General features: G+C 45.9%; 1 protein-coding gene across 3 annotated transcripts in view; it reads right to left on the reverse strand.

Moving 5' to 3' along the window:
- Nucleotides 1-18,328, reverse strand: part of SLIT3 (slit guidance ligand 3) — a 669,050-nt gene that overhangs the window by 59,237 nt on the left and 591,485 nt on the right. For all 3 annotated transcript variants that reach the window (XM_017849419.1, XM_017849421.1, XM_017849420.1), the window contains 5 exons: nt 17,983-18,054; nt 17,305-17,376; nt 7,250-7,321; nt 5,828-5,991; nt 2,892-3,016 (listed from right to left, as the gene is read on the reverse strand). In XM_017849419.1, coding sequence (XP_017704908.1) covers nt 2,892-3,016; nt 5,828-5,991; nt 7,250-7,321; nt 17,305-17,376; nt 17,983-18,054 — 505 coding nt within the window. The remainder of the gene's footprint in view (nt 1-2,891; nt 3,017-5,827; nt 5,992-7,249; nt 7,322-17,304; nt 17,377-17,982; nt 18,055-18,328) is intronic.

Below are 18,328 nucleotides of genomic sequence, written 5' to 3' on the forward strand. Positions count from 1 at the left end.
TGAAACTAAATGGCTGAAACAGAATCAGCCAACAGATATATTTTTTTCCCCAAATCTTAAAATAGTAGTAAAATAATGACCCTTTGTGAAGTATCTCCTGAATCCTGGCACTGAGGTAGGGAAAGTACACATATAGCCCCTTTTCATCCTTCCAACAGCACTGCATGTGAGTATGGGTATTCTCAGTTACAGGTGGGGAGAGTAAGGCTTAGGGAGAATCTGACTTGGGTTGTGAGTGTAGAGACTTTCTTGCAAGAGATAGCTGAGTTCTAGTTGTAGCTCATGCACTTCCTAAGTGTGAGAGCTTGGGTAAATTATTTCATCTTTATGAACCTTAGTTTCTTCATCTATTAAAAGAGGATAATACAACTTATTTCACAGGGTAATTAAGAGTGCTGCAAGAGATAATATGTTTAAACTGCTTCACAAAGGCTTGGCATTATAGTAGATTAAGAGTAGCTCCTACCAAATGTTACACAGTGATTCCTGTGCTTTTTTGTAACATTGTGGCTTCCCAAGGTCACTCAGCTAGTAGATGGGAAAATGGAGATATCTGGAAATAGGTAGATAAATGCCTGAACTTTGAGCTCGATTTTGCAGGTGTCTGGGGATTTCTATTAACTTAACCACTCATGCAGAACTACCACCTCAGTCGCTCTGTCTGGGTGGGCTCTAACCCTGGCAAGAAGGAAAGCAGGAGGGACACACTCAGCACAGAGAATGTGATGCAACCCTCAGTTAAAGGATCCCTTGGGTTCAGCCTGCCCCATTTTATGGCTGAGGAAACTGAGGTGGGGAGAAGAGCGGCATCTGTCCAAGGTCATGCATCCTATAGGCACAGGCTCCAGAGGGTCCTGCTTGGTGTTCTTCCCATGGCTATACTCTACTTGTCTCTAACTTGGCAAGTCAGACAGGTCCTGAATAGTCAGGGATCCCCAACCTCAGCCCCTGCAATCACTGCACTTGCCAAAAGGCAGTGAGTGCAGTGGCCAGGAGCACAGCTTCTAGAGTCAGTTGGTTCTGAGCTTTGAATCCCAACTCCCTTACCTGCCATGCTCAGTTTCTTCAACTGTAAAATGAGGGTCATTTTAGGAACTGTATTCTAGGACTCTGATGAGGAGTATGCAAGATAATACATGTACCTTATTTAGTCTGCTGTCAGTATATCGTAGGTACTCAATAAATGCTGGCTCTTACGTTACTGTTATTATCATAGTTATCATCATCATCACCATCTGTACCATTAGCACCATCACCATCATCAACACCATCACCATCATCACCACTGTCACCTTTGTCATCATCCATCCTCACTGATACCATCACCCTCATCACCTTCACCAACATCATCTTCACCATTACCATCAACGTCATGCATCCTAGACCTGCCTGGGCTCAACACTTTCCTCAAGATCAAAATCTCTGTTCAAATTCTTCTAAAATTGACATGATGTTCAGAATCTTGAGAACAAAGTTCAAACAAGTGGCCTTACCCTGCAGTAGCCCTGCAGATACTCTCTTTGCCCTGGCCCTGACAGTCAGGTCATGCTTCATAGTGCAGTCAAGTGTAGTTGGAAGAAGCCTGGACTTCAAACCCAGCTCTGCTACTTTCAGACTCAAGTCAGTTTTAAAGAGAAGGAAGCAAGAATCAGAATGTGAACAGTTTACCTTCTCTTTAGAATAAGGATGATACTACCCATCTCATACGCTGATTATAAAAGTCAGAGAAGAACATAAACACATAAGCTCCAGATGAGTGCCTGGCTTTTATTGATGACTCAAAAGAGAACTACACTATGTATGGAATTGAGAATGTTACAAATGCAGTTACAGTTCTAGGAGAATGACTGAAGTTTCTTGGCAGTTCACAGAGACATAGACTGATAATCCTGGATCAAACCAGCAACATACCACCTGTTACTGATGCCCTATTCCACACCCAGGCATGAGGGACCACCATACAAGGGTAAAGGTAAAAGGCAGCAGTATGCTGGCTTATTGAGTGCTTACTGAATGCCAGGTATCGTCCTAGGTGTATTGCGTACATTACTGTACATTTGATTCCCATGGCAAACCTATGAGACAGGTCCTAGTTTGCAGCTGGGAAGACACAAAATTACTAGCCATGGCCACACAGCTAGTAAATGACAAAGATGGAATCCACACCTGCTTCTCTGTGTAACTGCACAGTCTGAGTTTTCTCTGCTGAATGCATACAACGGAGTTTGAGAGGATCCACACATCCTGAGTATGTCTGCTGTTAATCTCTATTCTCCCTTCCTATTTTTTGTGTGTGTGAGTGCCCTGTGACTGTGAATTTATAACATTCTCAATTCCATGCATAGTAGATTTCTCTTCTGAATCATCAGTAAAGGCCAGGCATTCATCTGGACCTTATACATTTATTCTCTTCTCTGATTTTTATAATCAGCGTATGAAATGAGGGTGCATGGGTCTAGGACTCAGTGGTAAGTTTATGGCTTTGGAGGTGGCTGGTTTCAAAGGGAATCCTTTGGCTCTTTTGTCCCAGGCCCATAGGTGGCACTCTGACACTATCTGCTCGAAGCAAGCCATAGTCTAGAAATAATCAGGTAGTCCCATTCCCCAGAGTGAGGCTGCCTCTAAGCCTGTCACTACACACACACACAATCCCCCTGGGGACAGAGACCTGGGGATGCCAGCTCACTCTCACTCCACCTGCATCAGATGTGTGCATTAGACAGGCTGCCTGAAACTCTGGGCTTGCATTTGGGGTGGTGACCTGTGCGATGGACTCATCCAGGCTGTCCCTTGGAGAAGGGAGGGCACGCAGGGCGCAGTGCCCCTCTCTAGGGCCAGGGCTGAAGGAGGAGCCTGAGGCATGAATGTGGGGGGCAGGGCCTCCAGCATACCTTGTAGCTGTAGGGGCAGGCACAGCGGTACAGCTCCACAGGGTCCTGGGTGCATGTCCCGTTATTCTTGCATGGGCTGGAGAGGCAGGCATTGCATTTGGCCGCAATGTTGATGTCCACAGGCCCTGGGCAGCAAAACCAGAGTACTGACAGCAGGTCCTGAGTGCACTCACTGCCACACCTCCCTTCCCCTCTGCTTTGGGCCCTCCCTCAGCCAGCGCCAGCCCCAGCCCCAGCCCCAGCCCCTCCCCAACTCCATGCCCAGATGGCAGCTGGCTCTCCTCAACCAGCACATCCAGTCCAGCTAGCGTCCCATTAATTCAGCCACTCTCCAGTGAGGAAAAGTCACAGTGGGACATCATTCAGAAACACTTCTGCAGTCAAATCAATTACTGTAATTAGCCTGATCTGATTTTGGTGCTAATCTGCAAACAATGCACCATAATTAGAAACCCCCTGTGTATCTTTTCACATTCCAGGAAGCTCTGAGCCCAGACTCTATTTGGACCTCCCATTTTTCTACCCACAAATACCCCTCCCCATGGAACAGTCTGTGCCAGGCTAAGCAGGGCATAGTGCTTGGGCCAAAGGCACACAGAGGAAGTCCCCCCTGGAAAACCTTGGAAGACAGAAATGGATGGCCCCAGAGGACACGGCGATGATGTTGACAATGGATGGAAAACTGCTCAGGTACATGTTACATCTGTGACCATTTCAGCTGTGCTTGCTTTAGCTGCAAGCACTGGAGGGAGGTCAGGGTCCTTCGCAGAGCTTTGCAAAGGGGGCTGTGTCCTGCTGCTGCTGCCAGCTTTGACAATGAGCCCTGGATAAACAGGCCATACTTAGTGTCAGGACTATAAATGACCTTGGGGCTAACAGTCATCAACTTGGAGATGGGCTGAGATGAACTTCAGTGAGTGACCATTTGTGGATGAGTAAACAGAGTGGCCTGATTGAGTGCTGGTACTAGGGGGCTCAACCCGGCTTCACAGTAGAATAGGAAGACTATCTGTCTTGGTTTGCTTGGGGCTGAGGGGGTTTGCAGGACACAGAGCTTTCAGTGCTAAAACCAAGAATGGCCCAGACAAAACCTGGATGACTTGGCTGTCTTACACTACTAGCTACAGTGCTTTTTTTTTGGAGATGGAGTTTCACTCTCTTGCCCAGGCTGGAGTGCTGCGGCGCAATCTTGGCTCACTGCAACTTCCACTTCCCGGATTCAAGCAATTCTTCTGCCTCAGCCTCCCGAGTAGCTGGGATTACAGGCGTGCACCACCACACCTGTATTTTTAGTAGAGATGGGGTTTCCTCTTGTTGGGCAGACTGGTCTTGAACTCCTGATCTCAAGTGATCCACCTGCCTCAGCCTCCCAAAGTGCTGGCACTAGAGGCGTGAGCCACCATGCCCGGACCCCAGCTGCAGTGCTTTTAAAAGTCTCCACACCCAGGTTGTACCCCAGACCAATTTAATCAAAACCTAGAGGGTGGAGCCAGGCTTCAGTAATTTTAAAAGCTCCTATATGATTTCCAAAGTGTGCAGCCAAGATTGAGACCTATACCGTTCTTGGCCTAGGTGAGCCTCTGTAGTATCAGATCAGATATCTTAGAAGCAGGAAGAGGAAAATTAAAATTAGCTTTAAGCCAATGGAATGTTTCTCTGCTTGCAGCAGAAGTGTGGGACACACTCAAGTTTGAGAGGGTAATTAAAGTATATCTATATATCAAAATAAGTATTAAGCCTCTCAGAGATGAGCAAAAGATATTGATATTAACAGACAATTGTGTATACAAATGAGAAGTAACTTTTTGATAAAAAAATTCAGGTTCCCCAATAATCAAAGACAAAATAAAAGGAGTTTTTTTTTTAACCTATTGAATTAGCAAGGATGAGAAAATAAGAGAAAATAATGACAGAGTCTAATGAAAAATGCAATCGAAGGATGCTACTGGGAATGTAAATGGGTTATAACCCTTTTTGAAAATCAGTTTGGCAAAATGTGTGAAGACCTTAAAAATAATAATATACTTTGATTCAGTAATTTCTGTTCTCTGAATCTTATCTGAGAACATGATTCAAATAGAGAAAGATCTTTATGTGTCAATGGTAAGAAAAAAAAAATGGAAATACTCTAAAGTTCAAAACCAGAAATGGATTAAGTAAGTGGTAGTGGAATATTATGGCTTGATGATGAAGACTGTGCATTGTGGAATCAGATAGACCTGGAAGCTCATTAAACCTTGATTTTCTCATTTTTAGAAATGAGGATAATATTAAAAGTTGATCACATAGAGGCATTAGAGAATTAAATAAGCTGTTATATGAAGAATGACAAAAAAATACATGAGAAGGTGCTTAACATCATTCCTGTTGCATAAGAACTCAGTAGTAGTTTGTTGTTATAATAATATGATCAATAAAAAAAATCACATGTACAGTAAGTTTGCTGGGTAAAATGAGAAAATGCTTATGTTTTAATAACGTTGGATAAAAAAATGCAGGTTGGAAAAGATTTTTCTCAAGGCCAGGTGCAGTGGCTTATGCCTGTAATCCCAGCATTTTGGGAGGCCAAAGCAGGACGATCATTGGAGATCAAGAGTTTGAGACCAGCCTGTGCAACATAGTGAGAACTTGTCTTTACAAAAGATGGAAAAAAAAAAAAAAGATATTCTCCACTATGGAAAGACATGTACAGAAAGAAGTCAGTGAGGAGATGTGTGGCAATGCCAGCAGGGGACTTGGAGAGAATGACACTTGGCCCATTAGATGAGAGTCCACATCAGCGTCAGCATCTGAGCCTCTTTGTGTGGGACCCATGGAAGAGACAGGGTGAAGGTTTCTGAAGCCACATCTCTTGAGATGCCCTGCTCTGACAGGTTGCTGGAAACACAACATACCCCACAAGGGACAGGGGAGGGTGGGGTGTTGGCGTCACCTACCTTTGCACTGGAAGCGGTGGGTTGGGGTGGTGAGCAGGAGCCTGTCAGCCATGGGCTCAGGGCTACTGCAGCGGGCAATGCCAGGCTCCTTGTACCCTGCTTTCACCCACTCTGACAGCCACCGAAGACTGCAGTCACAGTGGAGTGGGTTGGTTCCCAGTGCCCTAGGAGGCAGAACAGGAAGTCAGGGCCCCCTGCCCAGCTTGGCCTGTAGGCTTCATATCTTCGGCTCTCTGGAAATGCATTTTCAGACTTTGGCTAGGCTGGAGGTGTCCAACATGGGGCCAGCGGAGTAGTCGTCTCCACTGTGGCAAAGTTAATGTCTCCAGAGTGTACTTCCAATGCTGTGGATGTTCCAACTCCCATCCCAGCCCCTTCCACTCCTGAGGAGTGGTTCTCACCTATGCAGTTAAGACTCACTCGTCAACTCAACCCCATCCTAGCTCCTTTAGGGAGCTTCCTGGATCTCTGGCCATCTGATTCTCTGGTTCCCTTGTCCTGCTGAAGGGCCCACTGGAGGATATACTCTGCAGAGAAGGTTCTGAAGCCTAGCAACCTAGGAAGCCGCTTCAGACCACTTGACTGAAGAATGCAGGGGAGGAGGGTTAAGTCCGGTATAGACATCTCCAAAGTTGTGACTGGGAAGAAAATACTAGAAATTCTGTTTTTTTTTTTTTAATTGTATCTTTTAACAATTCTATTTTTGAAAGTTTTAGAATATGCATATGTAGTATATCCATCTTATAGTGTATGCACACATTATGAAAATAATTAAATATGCATATAGAAGGAATACAAACTTGAAAATGTTCACCAACAGAGGTGTATAAAAATATGTAGATATCCCTGATCTGGGGAAGAGAGGTCTGGCCTGGGAGTAAGGGAACCTAGTTTCTAGTCCAACATCTCACTGACCTGATAGTCAACCTTTAGCTAGTCAGCTAGTATTTACAGGCCTCAGTGTTTCCTGTGTAAAATAAGAAGGGAATACCTGTTGCAGAGTGCAGAGTGGTTAAGAATATGTGCTTTGGAGTCAAGGCAAACCTGGATCTGATCATGGGCCCTGCCATCTGCTAGCTGTGCCATGCTTAGACACAATGTTATTATATATAATAAAAGGATAAAAATGCCTTACAGCTGCAAGAAATAAATCGAAAACTTATCTAAAGTGTTCAGCCCATAGTACATGTTTTCTGTTAGTTCTGATTAAATATTTACACTGTTTACATAATTGAGGATTCCTTTGAAGGCTTCTGAGGTGGGGAACAAGACAATATGCATGGTGTGGATACATTGTTGTAAAATATACTGTATGCATAAGGAAAGGACATATGCCAAAATGCTGACACTGATGACATTGTCGCTGACACTTCCATGCTTTCGTGTTTTGAATGCGCACTGGGGAGAAAGACCGCTACTTACAGATGGGATAGAGATGTGAGGTCGTTGAAGGAGCCTTCAGGAACGCTGGAAATGTCGTTGCCGTGGAGGGTTCTGAAGCAGAGGGCACAGGTCGAAAGGTTAGCATCCAGTAATTTGAATTTAGCACATTTTCTCAGGGTCTCCAGTGCCTGGTCTTGCCACCCTTCAGTTTTGCTCAGAGCCCCACTGCTCCTAGCAGTAGCTGCTGCCCCCTTTGCTCTGGGTGCATGAATGTTCTATGCCCAGCTCAGCAGCAAGGATGGAGGGAGTAGAGAGTTTGGGGAAGAAGCAGGTGGACTTTTCAATCTGATAGACTTGAGGTGAAATCAGAAACCAGTCTCTTTTAGCTGTGGAACACTGGATAAGTTATGTCACTTTTCTGGGCCTTCCTTTTTGCAGCTGAAAAAGGAAGAGACATATCTACCCAAGGGAGTTACTAGAGTTTCAGAGATCATGTGAAGAGCTGTGCTTAAGACTGGAAGTTCTGGAGCCAGGCTGTGTGCAGTCAAACCTGACTTTGTCGCTCACCAGCTGTGTGACTGAGGGCAAAGCAATTTACCCTCTCTGTGCTTCAGCCTCTGTTGTAAAACAAGTATGAGAAGAAAAAGACTTGCCACGGAAAGTTGTCATGGGTCTCTTAATGCATGTAGAGAGAGCCAGCATTTTCTAAGTGCTAAATGACTAATCAATATTAATATTTGTGAAAGAGTCTTGAAGGGTATCTGGTATCGAGGAGCTCAGTAAATTAGTTCCCTTCATATTTACCTAAAAAGATCTTAAGGGGGTTGAGAAATGCTACCAATCCCAGCTTCGGTGACAGAGGGAGGGGGTCCTCAGCTCCCAAGGAGAGTCTCTGGAGCCGAACACTCACTGTTATGGAAACGGCTTTGGCATCAGCCACACACATACACGAGTCTGGCACTTGTGTGCACCTGAGTGCCTCTTCCCACAGCATGTCAGAAGGGCTGGGCACCCCACCTGGTATTAATCATGCCTCTCTCCACCCTGTGGTGTAGGCAGCTAGGAGCTATTCTCACTTACACAGTGGTGCCAGATACTAAGCCTTCCACAAATGCCTGGAGGATAGGTGCATGAAAAAATTCAATGAACACTGCTCCGTGCTCAAGTAGCAACACGAGCAAATCCACAACACATGGATTATATTCTCCATTAAAGGATTAATCATCAACTGCATAAAAAAATCTGCAAATTCATAGAAACTCGAAGGCTTCTTTAGTGACTGATGGGCACCATCACCTGTGTTGGCAATAATCACCCTTCAGGGTAAGGACTAACAACTTTATTGCAGGCAGAGTCCTAGTAGAACAGAGAGACAATTAGTGTTGACAGTGGAAGTACAGATGGAATAATAACGAATGAATTTGCTCTTCTTCTCCCTTCAACTGAAGTTAGCTTGCCCTTCGTCTTCAACTGACATAGAGACATGAGCCTAATTACTCTTGATAGATAACAGTGGCTCTCACACTGAGTGAGCTTTGGAAGTTGGTAAATATGCAGATTCCTGAGCCCCACTTCCAAAGGTTCTGATGGGTCCAGGGTGGGGCCTGAGATTCTGCATTTCTGACAAAGTCTGAGGTGATGCTGATGCCAGTAGCAAGGGTTTAGAAAGATTTCTCCTTTTGCTTTAAGGCAAGGCCCTTATTTCTCTCCTCTTTCCATATAATCTCCTCTTCTCTTTCTCCTCTTAGTTACCCTCTGTGGACATCCTCATCACCATGGGCTCCTTCCCCTCCCACCTCACAGTTCTCTGGTGAAATCCTCAGGGTGAAAGTGAACCTCAATACTTTGGCAGTTAGGGCAGCCGCAAGAAGGCAAACAACCATCCAGAGTGTTCATGATAGCTTCTCGCCTCCCTGGGTAAGGAAGAGCTAGAAGCACTTCCTAACACTTTGATCAGCATCATTTAGCCTCTAATTCATGAGGCTATTTATGAATCATACCAGCCCCTGCCTGCTACTGACTTTGATGGCTTCATGGCTGCTTGCTGTTTTGCATATGCACCCAGCTTCATTGTTAGTCATTTCCAAATGAGGCCTAATTTTAAAACACCAGACGACCCAAGGGCAGCTTTAGCATTGTGACACCTGCAAGTCAGGCTCCATTCTCTATTAAAAATACAAAAATTAGCCGGGTGTGGTGGTGGGCGCCTGAAATCCCAGCTACTCAGGAGGCTGAGGCAGGAGAATTGCTTGAACCCAGGAGGTGGAGGTTGCAGTGAGCCGAGATGGCACCATTGTACTCCAGCCTGGGAGACAAGAGCGAAACTCCATCACAAACTAACGAACAAACCTGCAGAGTAACAAGATTGTAACTTACTAGGAGAACTCATTAAATCTGCCTACACTGCAGGTTCTCCATCCTGGTTTGGCCCGCAAAGAAGTACTCTTGCCTGTCAACCAACCATCCTAAAAGGATGCCAGAGAAGTGGAAGAATGAGTGCTCCTTCCTTTCTCCTCCCCTTCTCCCTGATGCCTCCCAGGGGCTGGGCTGGCAAGCAACTGTCAACTCTCAGTGACTCATCTTCAAGCACTTGGAACTCCTCCTCCTCACCTAACTCTTAGGGGATGTTAAAGGCAAACTTAAGAATTTCAGAATGCGGATGAGGGCATCATCAGGGCAACATTAGGGCATGACCATTCCCTAGTTCTGGGCTGCATGAACTTTGGGTATGTGAACCCCTAGGTCCTACAGTTCATACAATGAACAGTGGGAACTATCCTCATTCTAAATGTGCGTAGGGCTGCATGAATTCTCTTCTGAGTGGGCTAAGCTATTCCCAGGTGATCTGGGGGTTAAGAACCAAAGGCTCTGGAGTCAGCCTGCCTGGGTGTGAATCCCTCCTCTGTACTGGCTGTGTGAGCTGAGACAATTGACTTTTGGTTTGTCAGATTTTTTGGTTTCTCAGATCTTTTGGTTTCTCAGATTTTTCATCTCTAAAATGGAGGAATTCTTAGTAACTACATATAGTAGACATTTTTAGGGGGTGTGGGTTTCTCGGTATCAATGCTCTTTTCTGTAGCAGCTCCTCTATTTTCTACTGGGGATCACCATGCCCCACCTCTTGGTCCCAATGGTTTGGCCTCTGTATGAAGCTATGGCTCAGGTCTGGCCAATCAGAGTCACAGTGATTGGTGTGAGGTTCAGCGTGCAACCTAAGGGAGCTAAGGACAGATACTTCTGGGGCTTTCTCTGGAATGACGAGGACAGAAGCAGTTTAATTTTGTGGGGCTGCTAAGCTACTAGAATGTAAACTTTTAGCCCATCGGGACCCTCTGTGTCTTAAACAGAGAAAGACTGCCTGAGAATGAAATCCACTTAGCAAAACAGGGCTGAGAGGCAGAGACACATTTCTTTTTATTTTTTATTTTATGACTATTTTTTGAGGCAGAGTCTCACTTTGTTGCCCAGGCTGGAGTGCAGTGGCACGATCTTGGCCCACTACAACTTTTGCCTCTCGGGTTCAAGCGATTCTCCTGCCTCAGCCTCCTGAGTAGCTGGGATTACAGATGTGCATCACTATGCCTGCCTAATTTTTGTGTTTTTAGTAGAAATGGGGTTTTGCCATCTTGGCCAAGCTGGTCTTGAACTCCAGACCTCACAGGTGATCCACCTACCTTGGCCTCCTAAAGTGCTGGGATTACAGGCGTGAGCCACTGCGCCCAGCTTACATATTTCTTTTTCAGACAGTCTCACTCTGTTGCCAAGCTGGAGTGCAGTGGCATGATCTCAGCTCACTGCAACCTCCACTTCCTGGGTTCAAGCGATTCTTCTGCCTCAGCCTCCTGAGTAGCTGGGACTATAGGTGTGCACCCACTAGGCCCAGCTAATTTTCGTATTTTTCTTTTTCTTTTTATTTATTTTTTTAGTAGAGACAGTGTTTCACCCTGTTGGCCAGGATAGTCTCCATCTCTTGACCTCGGGATCTGCCCGCCTCAGCCTCCCAAAGTGCTGGGATTACAGACACATTCTGACAGTATCATTGCAGTGCCTGCATCCAGCTCTAGAGCCCGGTATCTTCCAGTGCATTCTTCAGTTATCTGAGTTGATACATTCTCTTTATGCTTAAGGTGGTTTGAGCTGATTTTCTTCCCTTTGCCCAGGAGGAAAGCTAATATACCACTTCATAAGCTAGCCATGAGGATTGAAAGACTGGATGCCAGGGGTTCAGAAGCACTCAGTCACATCAGCTATGACGATTGTTATCATTTCATGACTCCTCCTCTATGTTTTCTGGAAGTGGAATTTTTGGGGCCAGTCCTCTGGGAGTTACCCCACACAGGGTAGAAGCCTGAAAGTGTGGCAACTTGTATGTCAAAGGCCATCGGTGAGTCCTGCTGACCTGATTTCCAGGAGCTGCAGAGGAGGACACTGCATTTTTAGGCAGAGTTGGTCGTGCCTGTCTCCTTTCTCTGCATCTTCCATTTCACCCCACTCCTCAATTCCCATCAGAGAGGCCTCTCTGGGTGAGGAGAGAAAACACCTCATTTTTACATAGGCCAGCTCCCTCCAGGCTGAAATGGGTGCAGATAAAAACAGATGCTAGTCTGTGATGGGGAAGCAGGTAGAATGTGGTAGAAAGAGCACTGGGCTAGGAGCCCAGAGGTGAGTCCCAGCCTTGGTTCTGCCTGTGCCTTGGGGCTACTCAGCAGCATCTCTTCCCACTCCTGTCCCCAGAAGCCACATTGCAGCCACACCTGTAGCTTCTTGTGATTCCCCCGGTGATATGCCTTTGCTGACTTCAGGGCCTCTGTCCAGGACATTTATATTCTCCCGGCCTAGAATGTTCTTCTCTCCCATCCCTACTTAGGTAACCCCCTCTGGTTTCTCAGTCTCAGTCCTTCCTGGAAGCACAAGTTAAGAAGAGTGATTCTGAAAACAAATAGTCTCGAGTTTAAATTCCAACTTTACTACCTACCGATTGCATCACTTTGGGCAAGTTACTTCATCTCATTCAGCCTTTATTCACTGATCTGTGAAATGGGGATAACAGCGGTATATCCTTCACAAGGTAGAGGCTGACTAAGATAACATAACCAAAGCACTTAGCCCTGTGTGCAGTGCGTAGCCACGGTTTGATGAATGTCAGTGGTGATTATTAACCTTCCTTTCAGAAAGCTTTGGGTGGCTGAGACTGGGTTGCGTGCCTCTCACTTGCATCCCCATGGCTGTTCTGTCAGGTATCACCCTGTATTGTAGTTGCTTATTTACTTACTTCTCCTTCTAGACCAAGAGCTCCCTGAGGGCAGCAGTTGTGTCTCATTCACATTCTGTTTTCTTTCCCCCTTCAGAGTTAAGCACAGCAACTAACCCATAGCTGGTATCCAGGAAAGGATGAACAAGAGAGTGATCTTGAACAAGTCACTAAACCTCTCTGAATCTGTCTTTTCTTTTCTTTTCTTTTCTTTTTGAGACTGAAACTCGCTCTGTGGCCCAGTCTGGAGTGCAGTGGTGCTATCTAGGCTCACTGCAAGCTCCGCCTCCCAGGTTCACGCCATTCTCCTGCCTCAACCTCCCGACTAGTTGGACTACAGGCGCCCACCACCACGCCCGGCTAATTTTTTCTATTTTCAGTGGAGATGGGGTTTCACCATGTTAGCCAGGATGGTCTCAATCTCCTGACCTCATGATCTGCCCATCTCGGCTTCCCAAAGTGCTGGGATTACAGGTGTGAGCCACTGTGCCTGGCCTGTCTTTTCTTCTTATACATGAAACTTTTGGACAGAAAAATTTTCAATATTCACTCTTCAATCCTAAATTCTGCAGTTAAACTTTTGTTTATTGATTTTTATTTTAGAGATGTCAAAGTGCCAGCCCTGGCCCATGGTTGGGAGGCCACAGTGAGTCACCTTCTGACTCAGCAGAAGAGTTTTTCTGATGCTCTAATAGCTGGTCAAAAGTAGAATAGAGTTGCCTGGTAAGAGAGTGAGCTCTTTGTCTCAGAAGGTAATCAAGCAAGGGGCTCCTTTACACGGATGTTTTAAGGAGAATTCAGGCAACTGGTAGAGCAGTGATGAACAGCCCCATGTGTATAAACAGCACAATTCTCACTTCAGGGACTAGGAGCTAAAAATACTGAGGATGGTGCATGATAAAGGATGCTGAATGATAATCCCACTGGCTCCTTCATGGGCACACGCTGAAACTGCCTGCCAGAGCTAACTGATTCCAGGTGGCCCTCCTGTGCCTGGGGCAAGACAGTTGGGACCACACACATACAAGGCATGTGACCTGGCGTGGGGCAAAGATCAGGGGATGCACAGATCCCCTAAGGAGGATGAGGATGAGGTTGTCCACAAGAATGTTCTCTTTTTGCTATTTTCAGATTCGGAGCCAAGTAGAAAAAGCATTTTTCACACAATGTTTTGTACTCAGGGCTAAACGACCACCCTCCTGTTGTGCTCTCCTGAAATGTATTCATATCCACCCATACACACACACACACACACACACACACACACACACACACCTCACTCACTTCCTCTCTCTCTCTTAAATGTCAGTTTTCTCTTCCTGCGTTCCACATCACTTTTTGGCCTTTGTCTACTCCAAAACTAAACCTTGACGCTCATTCTTCTTCCTGCTGCAAACACCCAACATCTCTGGGTCTCTGGTCATTTCTGAAAGTTTAATTAAAAGTATGAAACCCCTCAGAAATGAGGAAAGAATATATACATGTTCAAATGCAGTTGTAGATAATGTAATTCTTGATTTTAAAAAGCCAATCTTTCTTCCAGCTCCCTAAGTTGTAAATATGTTACCATCTATGTTACCATCTTTATTCATCTTTATTGATTTTTGTTTTTTGAAACAAGGTCTTGCTCTGTGTTATCCTGGCTGGAGTGCAGTGGCTCAATCACTGCTCACTACAGCCTCCACCTGCCTGCCTCAATTGATCCTCCCACCTCAGCCTCCCGAGTAGCTAGGACTACAGGCACACACCACCATGCCTGGCTAATTTTTGTAGTTTTAGCAGGGACAGGGTTTCACCATATTGGTGAGGCTGGTCTTGAACTCCTGACTTCAGGTGATCCACCCGCCTTGGCCTCCCGAAGTGCTGGGATTACAGGCATGAGCCACCCTACCCGGTCTTCATTCATCTTTACCTTTGCCTTCATTTGTTATAGAAATGACTTTATATAAACATTATCACTTTTTTTTCATTTGCTGTCTTACAGTCTTTCTTCATAGGTATAAATGTCTGCAAGTTATAATTGTAACACATATACCAGTTAGGTGTATTTCTCCATGTAACGCTGTGTGATGAGCGCTTCCTCACAGTGCTATCTAGTTTTCGTCTTTGCCTCTTTTAATAATTGCACTTCATTGACTGGTTGCCTCATGGTTTCCTTAAACATTTCCCCACTGTGGCCCTTGTAGGTAATATTTAAAATTTAGGTTAAAAAAACCAGTACAACAAAGATTTTAATGCACAGAACCTTTCCCTCATTTTGGATGATTCTTTAAATTCCTAGGTGTGTAATTACTGGGAGAAAGGATACAAATATTGTAAAAGAAATGTAGCCTATGAACATTTTTCCTTTTCCTGAATTGGCCCTTAGGCAGAAAATGGTTGCTTCCCACTGAGGTAGATGGTTGGACTCAGGTGCTCTAAGATCCTTTTTTATGCACAAAATCTCCTGATTCTAAAATGATGATGCTAAAAGCCTATTCATTCTTTTTTTTTTTTTTCCTTTTGAGACAGGGTCTGGCTGTATTGCCCAGGCTGGAGTACAATGGCGTGATCTCAGCTCACTGCAACCTCCGCCTCCCAGGCTCAAACCATTCTCCCACTTCCGCCTCCCAAGTAGCTGGGACCACAGGAGCATGTTCCCATGCCTGGCTAATTTTTTGTATTTTTTGGTAGAGACAGGGTTTCGCCATGTTGCCCAGACTAGTCTTGAAGTCCTGGGCTCAAGCAATCCTCCTGCTTCGACCTCCCAGAGTGCTGGGATTACACTTTGGTGTGAGCCACCATGCTGGGGCAAGCCTACTCATTCATATTTCAAGAAGCAAGTGCCAGCGTGTTGTATGGTTATGTGTACCGCTGATGAACTCATGGCAGGAGTAGCGCCGGGCTGGGGCAAACAAGATGCCGAGGAAGGAGAAAACCCTGGTCAGGCTGGTGGTGTTCACCCCATCGCCCCCACCACCCCAAAAGACAGACAGATGGACGGGCAAACACTTTCTCTCCCTCTTACATATTGATTTGCCTCAACCATCACTACACTAATTATGGACAGATGCATGCAGATTCCTTCAAATTGGCTGGTCCCACCTCCTGGCAGTGAACCCACGCACAGAACTATTAGACTGGGATGGAAGACAATAGGTTGGAATTGAGGGGGAATGGTAGGAGAAGGAATGGGGAGCAGGTCCGGCTTCAGCCTTGGCCAGTGATACGAGCCCATCTCCTGCTGTGTTCAACTGGAAACAGGGAAATGGTTGTGCTGATGTTTCCATTCTCAAACTCCCCAGAGAAGGTGGATAATAAATAAGTGACAATAACAGATTGCACACTGTCAGCGCGGGCACTTCTTTGCCCCCAGAGAATTGATTTTTAATAACAGCGCAGATGACATGTGGCGGGAGTTGTCGCTGACACCGGTGTTTTGTGGGCCTCAATAATTCACATCAGCCCAGAGACTCCGAAATGGACTAGCTTGTTGGGTGCTGTTTGTGGATTGCTACTGAGCTCTGGAAAGTGCCCCGGGTCCCAGGAGGCTGAATTCTGCAACCTCCTACCTGCTAGACCTTGGCCAGTGACTTCACCAGTCTGGGCCTCGGTTTCTCCATGTTTAAAATGGGCAGAATTGTCTTGGTCTCACAGCACTGTTGCAAAAGGTTAGAGGAAGAAAACTGTCCCATAAAATATGTTGATCACCATTATAGTAATAATGATCTAGAAAGTCAGGAAGTTGACAGGTTTGGGGGCGGAGTATCTGGCATCTCTGTTTTCATGAATAGCATTCAAGGGTGATATTCAAAGGACCAAAGGAATTCAAAGGAATGTGCTAATAAAGTAGAAGCAAGATGGGAAGGCACAAAAATCAGGAGTTAATCAGGCCCAGGGTTGGGGTTGGTGGTGGGGTGCCTTCCTGCCCTAGCAAGCTATGATATAAGAATAGTAACAAGTGAATATTTCTTAAGCATTTACAGTGCCAGAACTGTGCTAAGTACTTCATTTACAGTATCTCATTTAATCCTCATAAGACCCTGTGAGGCAATTGCCATAATTATCTGATTTTATGGATGAGAAGACACTCAGCTACCCATGTGTAGGACAGGACCAGGCAGGCAAGGAGAGTGGGCTGAGTGTGGAGGCTGCAGCCTGCACAACTCTGTTTAAAGGGGCAGGGCTGCTCAGCCACGCAGGAATGCAGAGGCAGGGCCCTGGTATAGCCAGGTCTCTCAATTTTCCAAAAGAATATAGAAGGTGGGATTTGTGCAAGAAACTTCCTGATATTTAAATGTTGACAGCTTACTAAGCTTTGTGTTTTTAAAAAGACACTCTATGATGAGCCAACCCCACAATCGCTAACTAATAGCTGTCTGTGAGCTGGACGGGGCCCCTGGGTTTCCAGCTTGTGCTCTCTGGGGTAGGAGCTGTGTTTCCATGCAGAGGTTCACCATGCTGCATCGCCCCTCTGAGGAAACAACTGTAAACAGAATGATGTCGAAACGTGGCTACGGCCACACACTATGCCCAAACTAGAGGGCAGAATACAACTGCATATCCTAATCCTCACAAGGGAGGTGCTATTGATCCCATTTTACACATAAAGAAGCAGAAAGTTGAAGGGGCTGAGTGATTTGCTAAAGGTTCCACAGTGGTAGTGGGCTGGAGCCTGGGAATGGCAGACTCTCAAGGGTAGCTCTCTCTACTCCACTGAGCAAATAAGGGTACTGGGTAGGAAGGTGTGTTTGGGAGTGGAGTGGGCTTTGGGCAAAGGAGAGTGGGGAAGGGGAGTGCTTAGTCTGCTTCCTGCTGTCACTCAGCAATGTGTAAGTCAGAATCAGTACGCTGGGGTACTCACAGCACTCGCAGGGACCGCAGCCCGTTGAAGGCATGGACGGGGATGCACCTCAGCCGGTTGTAGCTCAGGATCCTGTGGAAAAGGAGGCACGTGCCCTGTTGTGTCTTTCTATTCACTACCATGCATAGATGCACTGTTCACGTTGTGAACCAAAGCAAATGGTTTCTCTTTTTAATGTTGATATATTGACAGAACATCCCCTAAAGGGACAAGAAACCTCTTCACCAATCCAGGAAGTACACTGGCTTTCTTTCCTCAGTTTACTCAGGTTCTGTCGCAGCCTGGTTTTCTAACCAGCTTGTTCATCACCTCTCTCTCCTGTCCAATGATGAGTGCTCACAATGTGCAAAGCTAATGGGAAGTAAATGGGTCTGAGCAAAATATAATTGTGTAGGAAAACCATTTACTGGGAAAGAAAATTCACAAACCACAAAAGGTACTCCTGAGACAGCCTTCTTCAGAAGCCATGAGGTTCTAGTTCCTCTCTAATTGCCTGGACAGTGGAAGGCTTCCTACTTTATCTTCCTTCTGATGATTAAGGTCTATCTTATACTAGCGCAGCCATAGGCCTGAGGGTCATTAGGGCAGAGAACCTAGTCCTGCTGGGAGGGAGGGAAAGTGTGATCATCTCCTGCTGGGCCCATGGGCATGGTAAACACAGCATCTCAGTGTACTCACAGAGTGGAGAGGTGAGACATGTTGCTGAAGGTGTAATTGGTCAGCATGCTGATGCTGTTGTTGCTCAGGTCACTAGGAAAAGTAAAACAGAGGGGTCATGCGTTTGTCAGTTGCATCTGTAGGAGGCCATTCCCAAGTATCACATACCTGCCATCCACCCACCCATCTACCCATCTACCCATCCACCCGCCCACCCATCCACCCATCCATCCACCCATCCATCCACATACACACCCATCCATCAATTATTTGTTCATCCATCCATCCATTCTCCATCTGTCCGTCCACTTACTCATCCACCCATCCACCATCCATCCATCCATTCATGCATCCATCCACCCATCCA

This window comes from Rhinopithecus bieti, unplaced genomic scaffold, assembly GCF_001698545.2.
Source record: "Rhinopithecus bieti isolate Rb0 unplaced genomic scaffold, ASM169854v2 scaffold_30732, whole genome shotgun sequence".
In the NCBI taxonomy this organism is placed as follows: domain Eukaryota; kingdom Metazoa; phylum Chordata; class Mammalia; order Primates; family Cercopithecidae; genus Rhinopithecus; species Rhinopithecus bieti.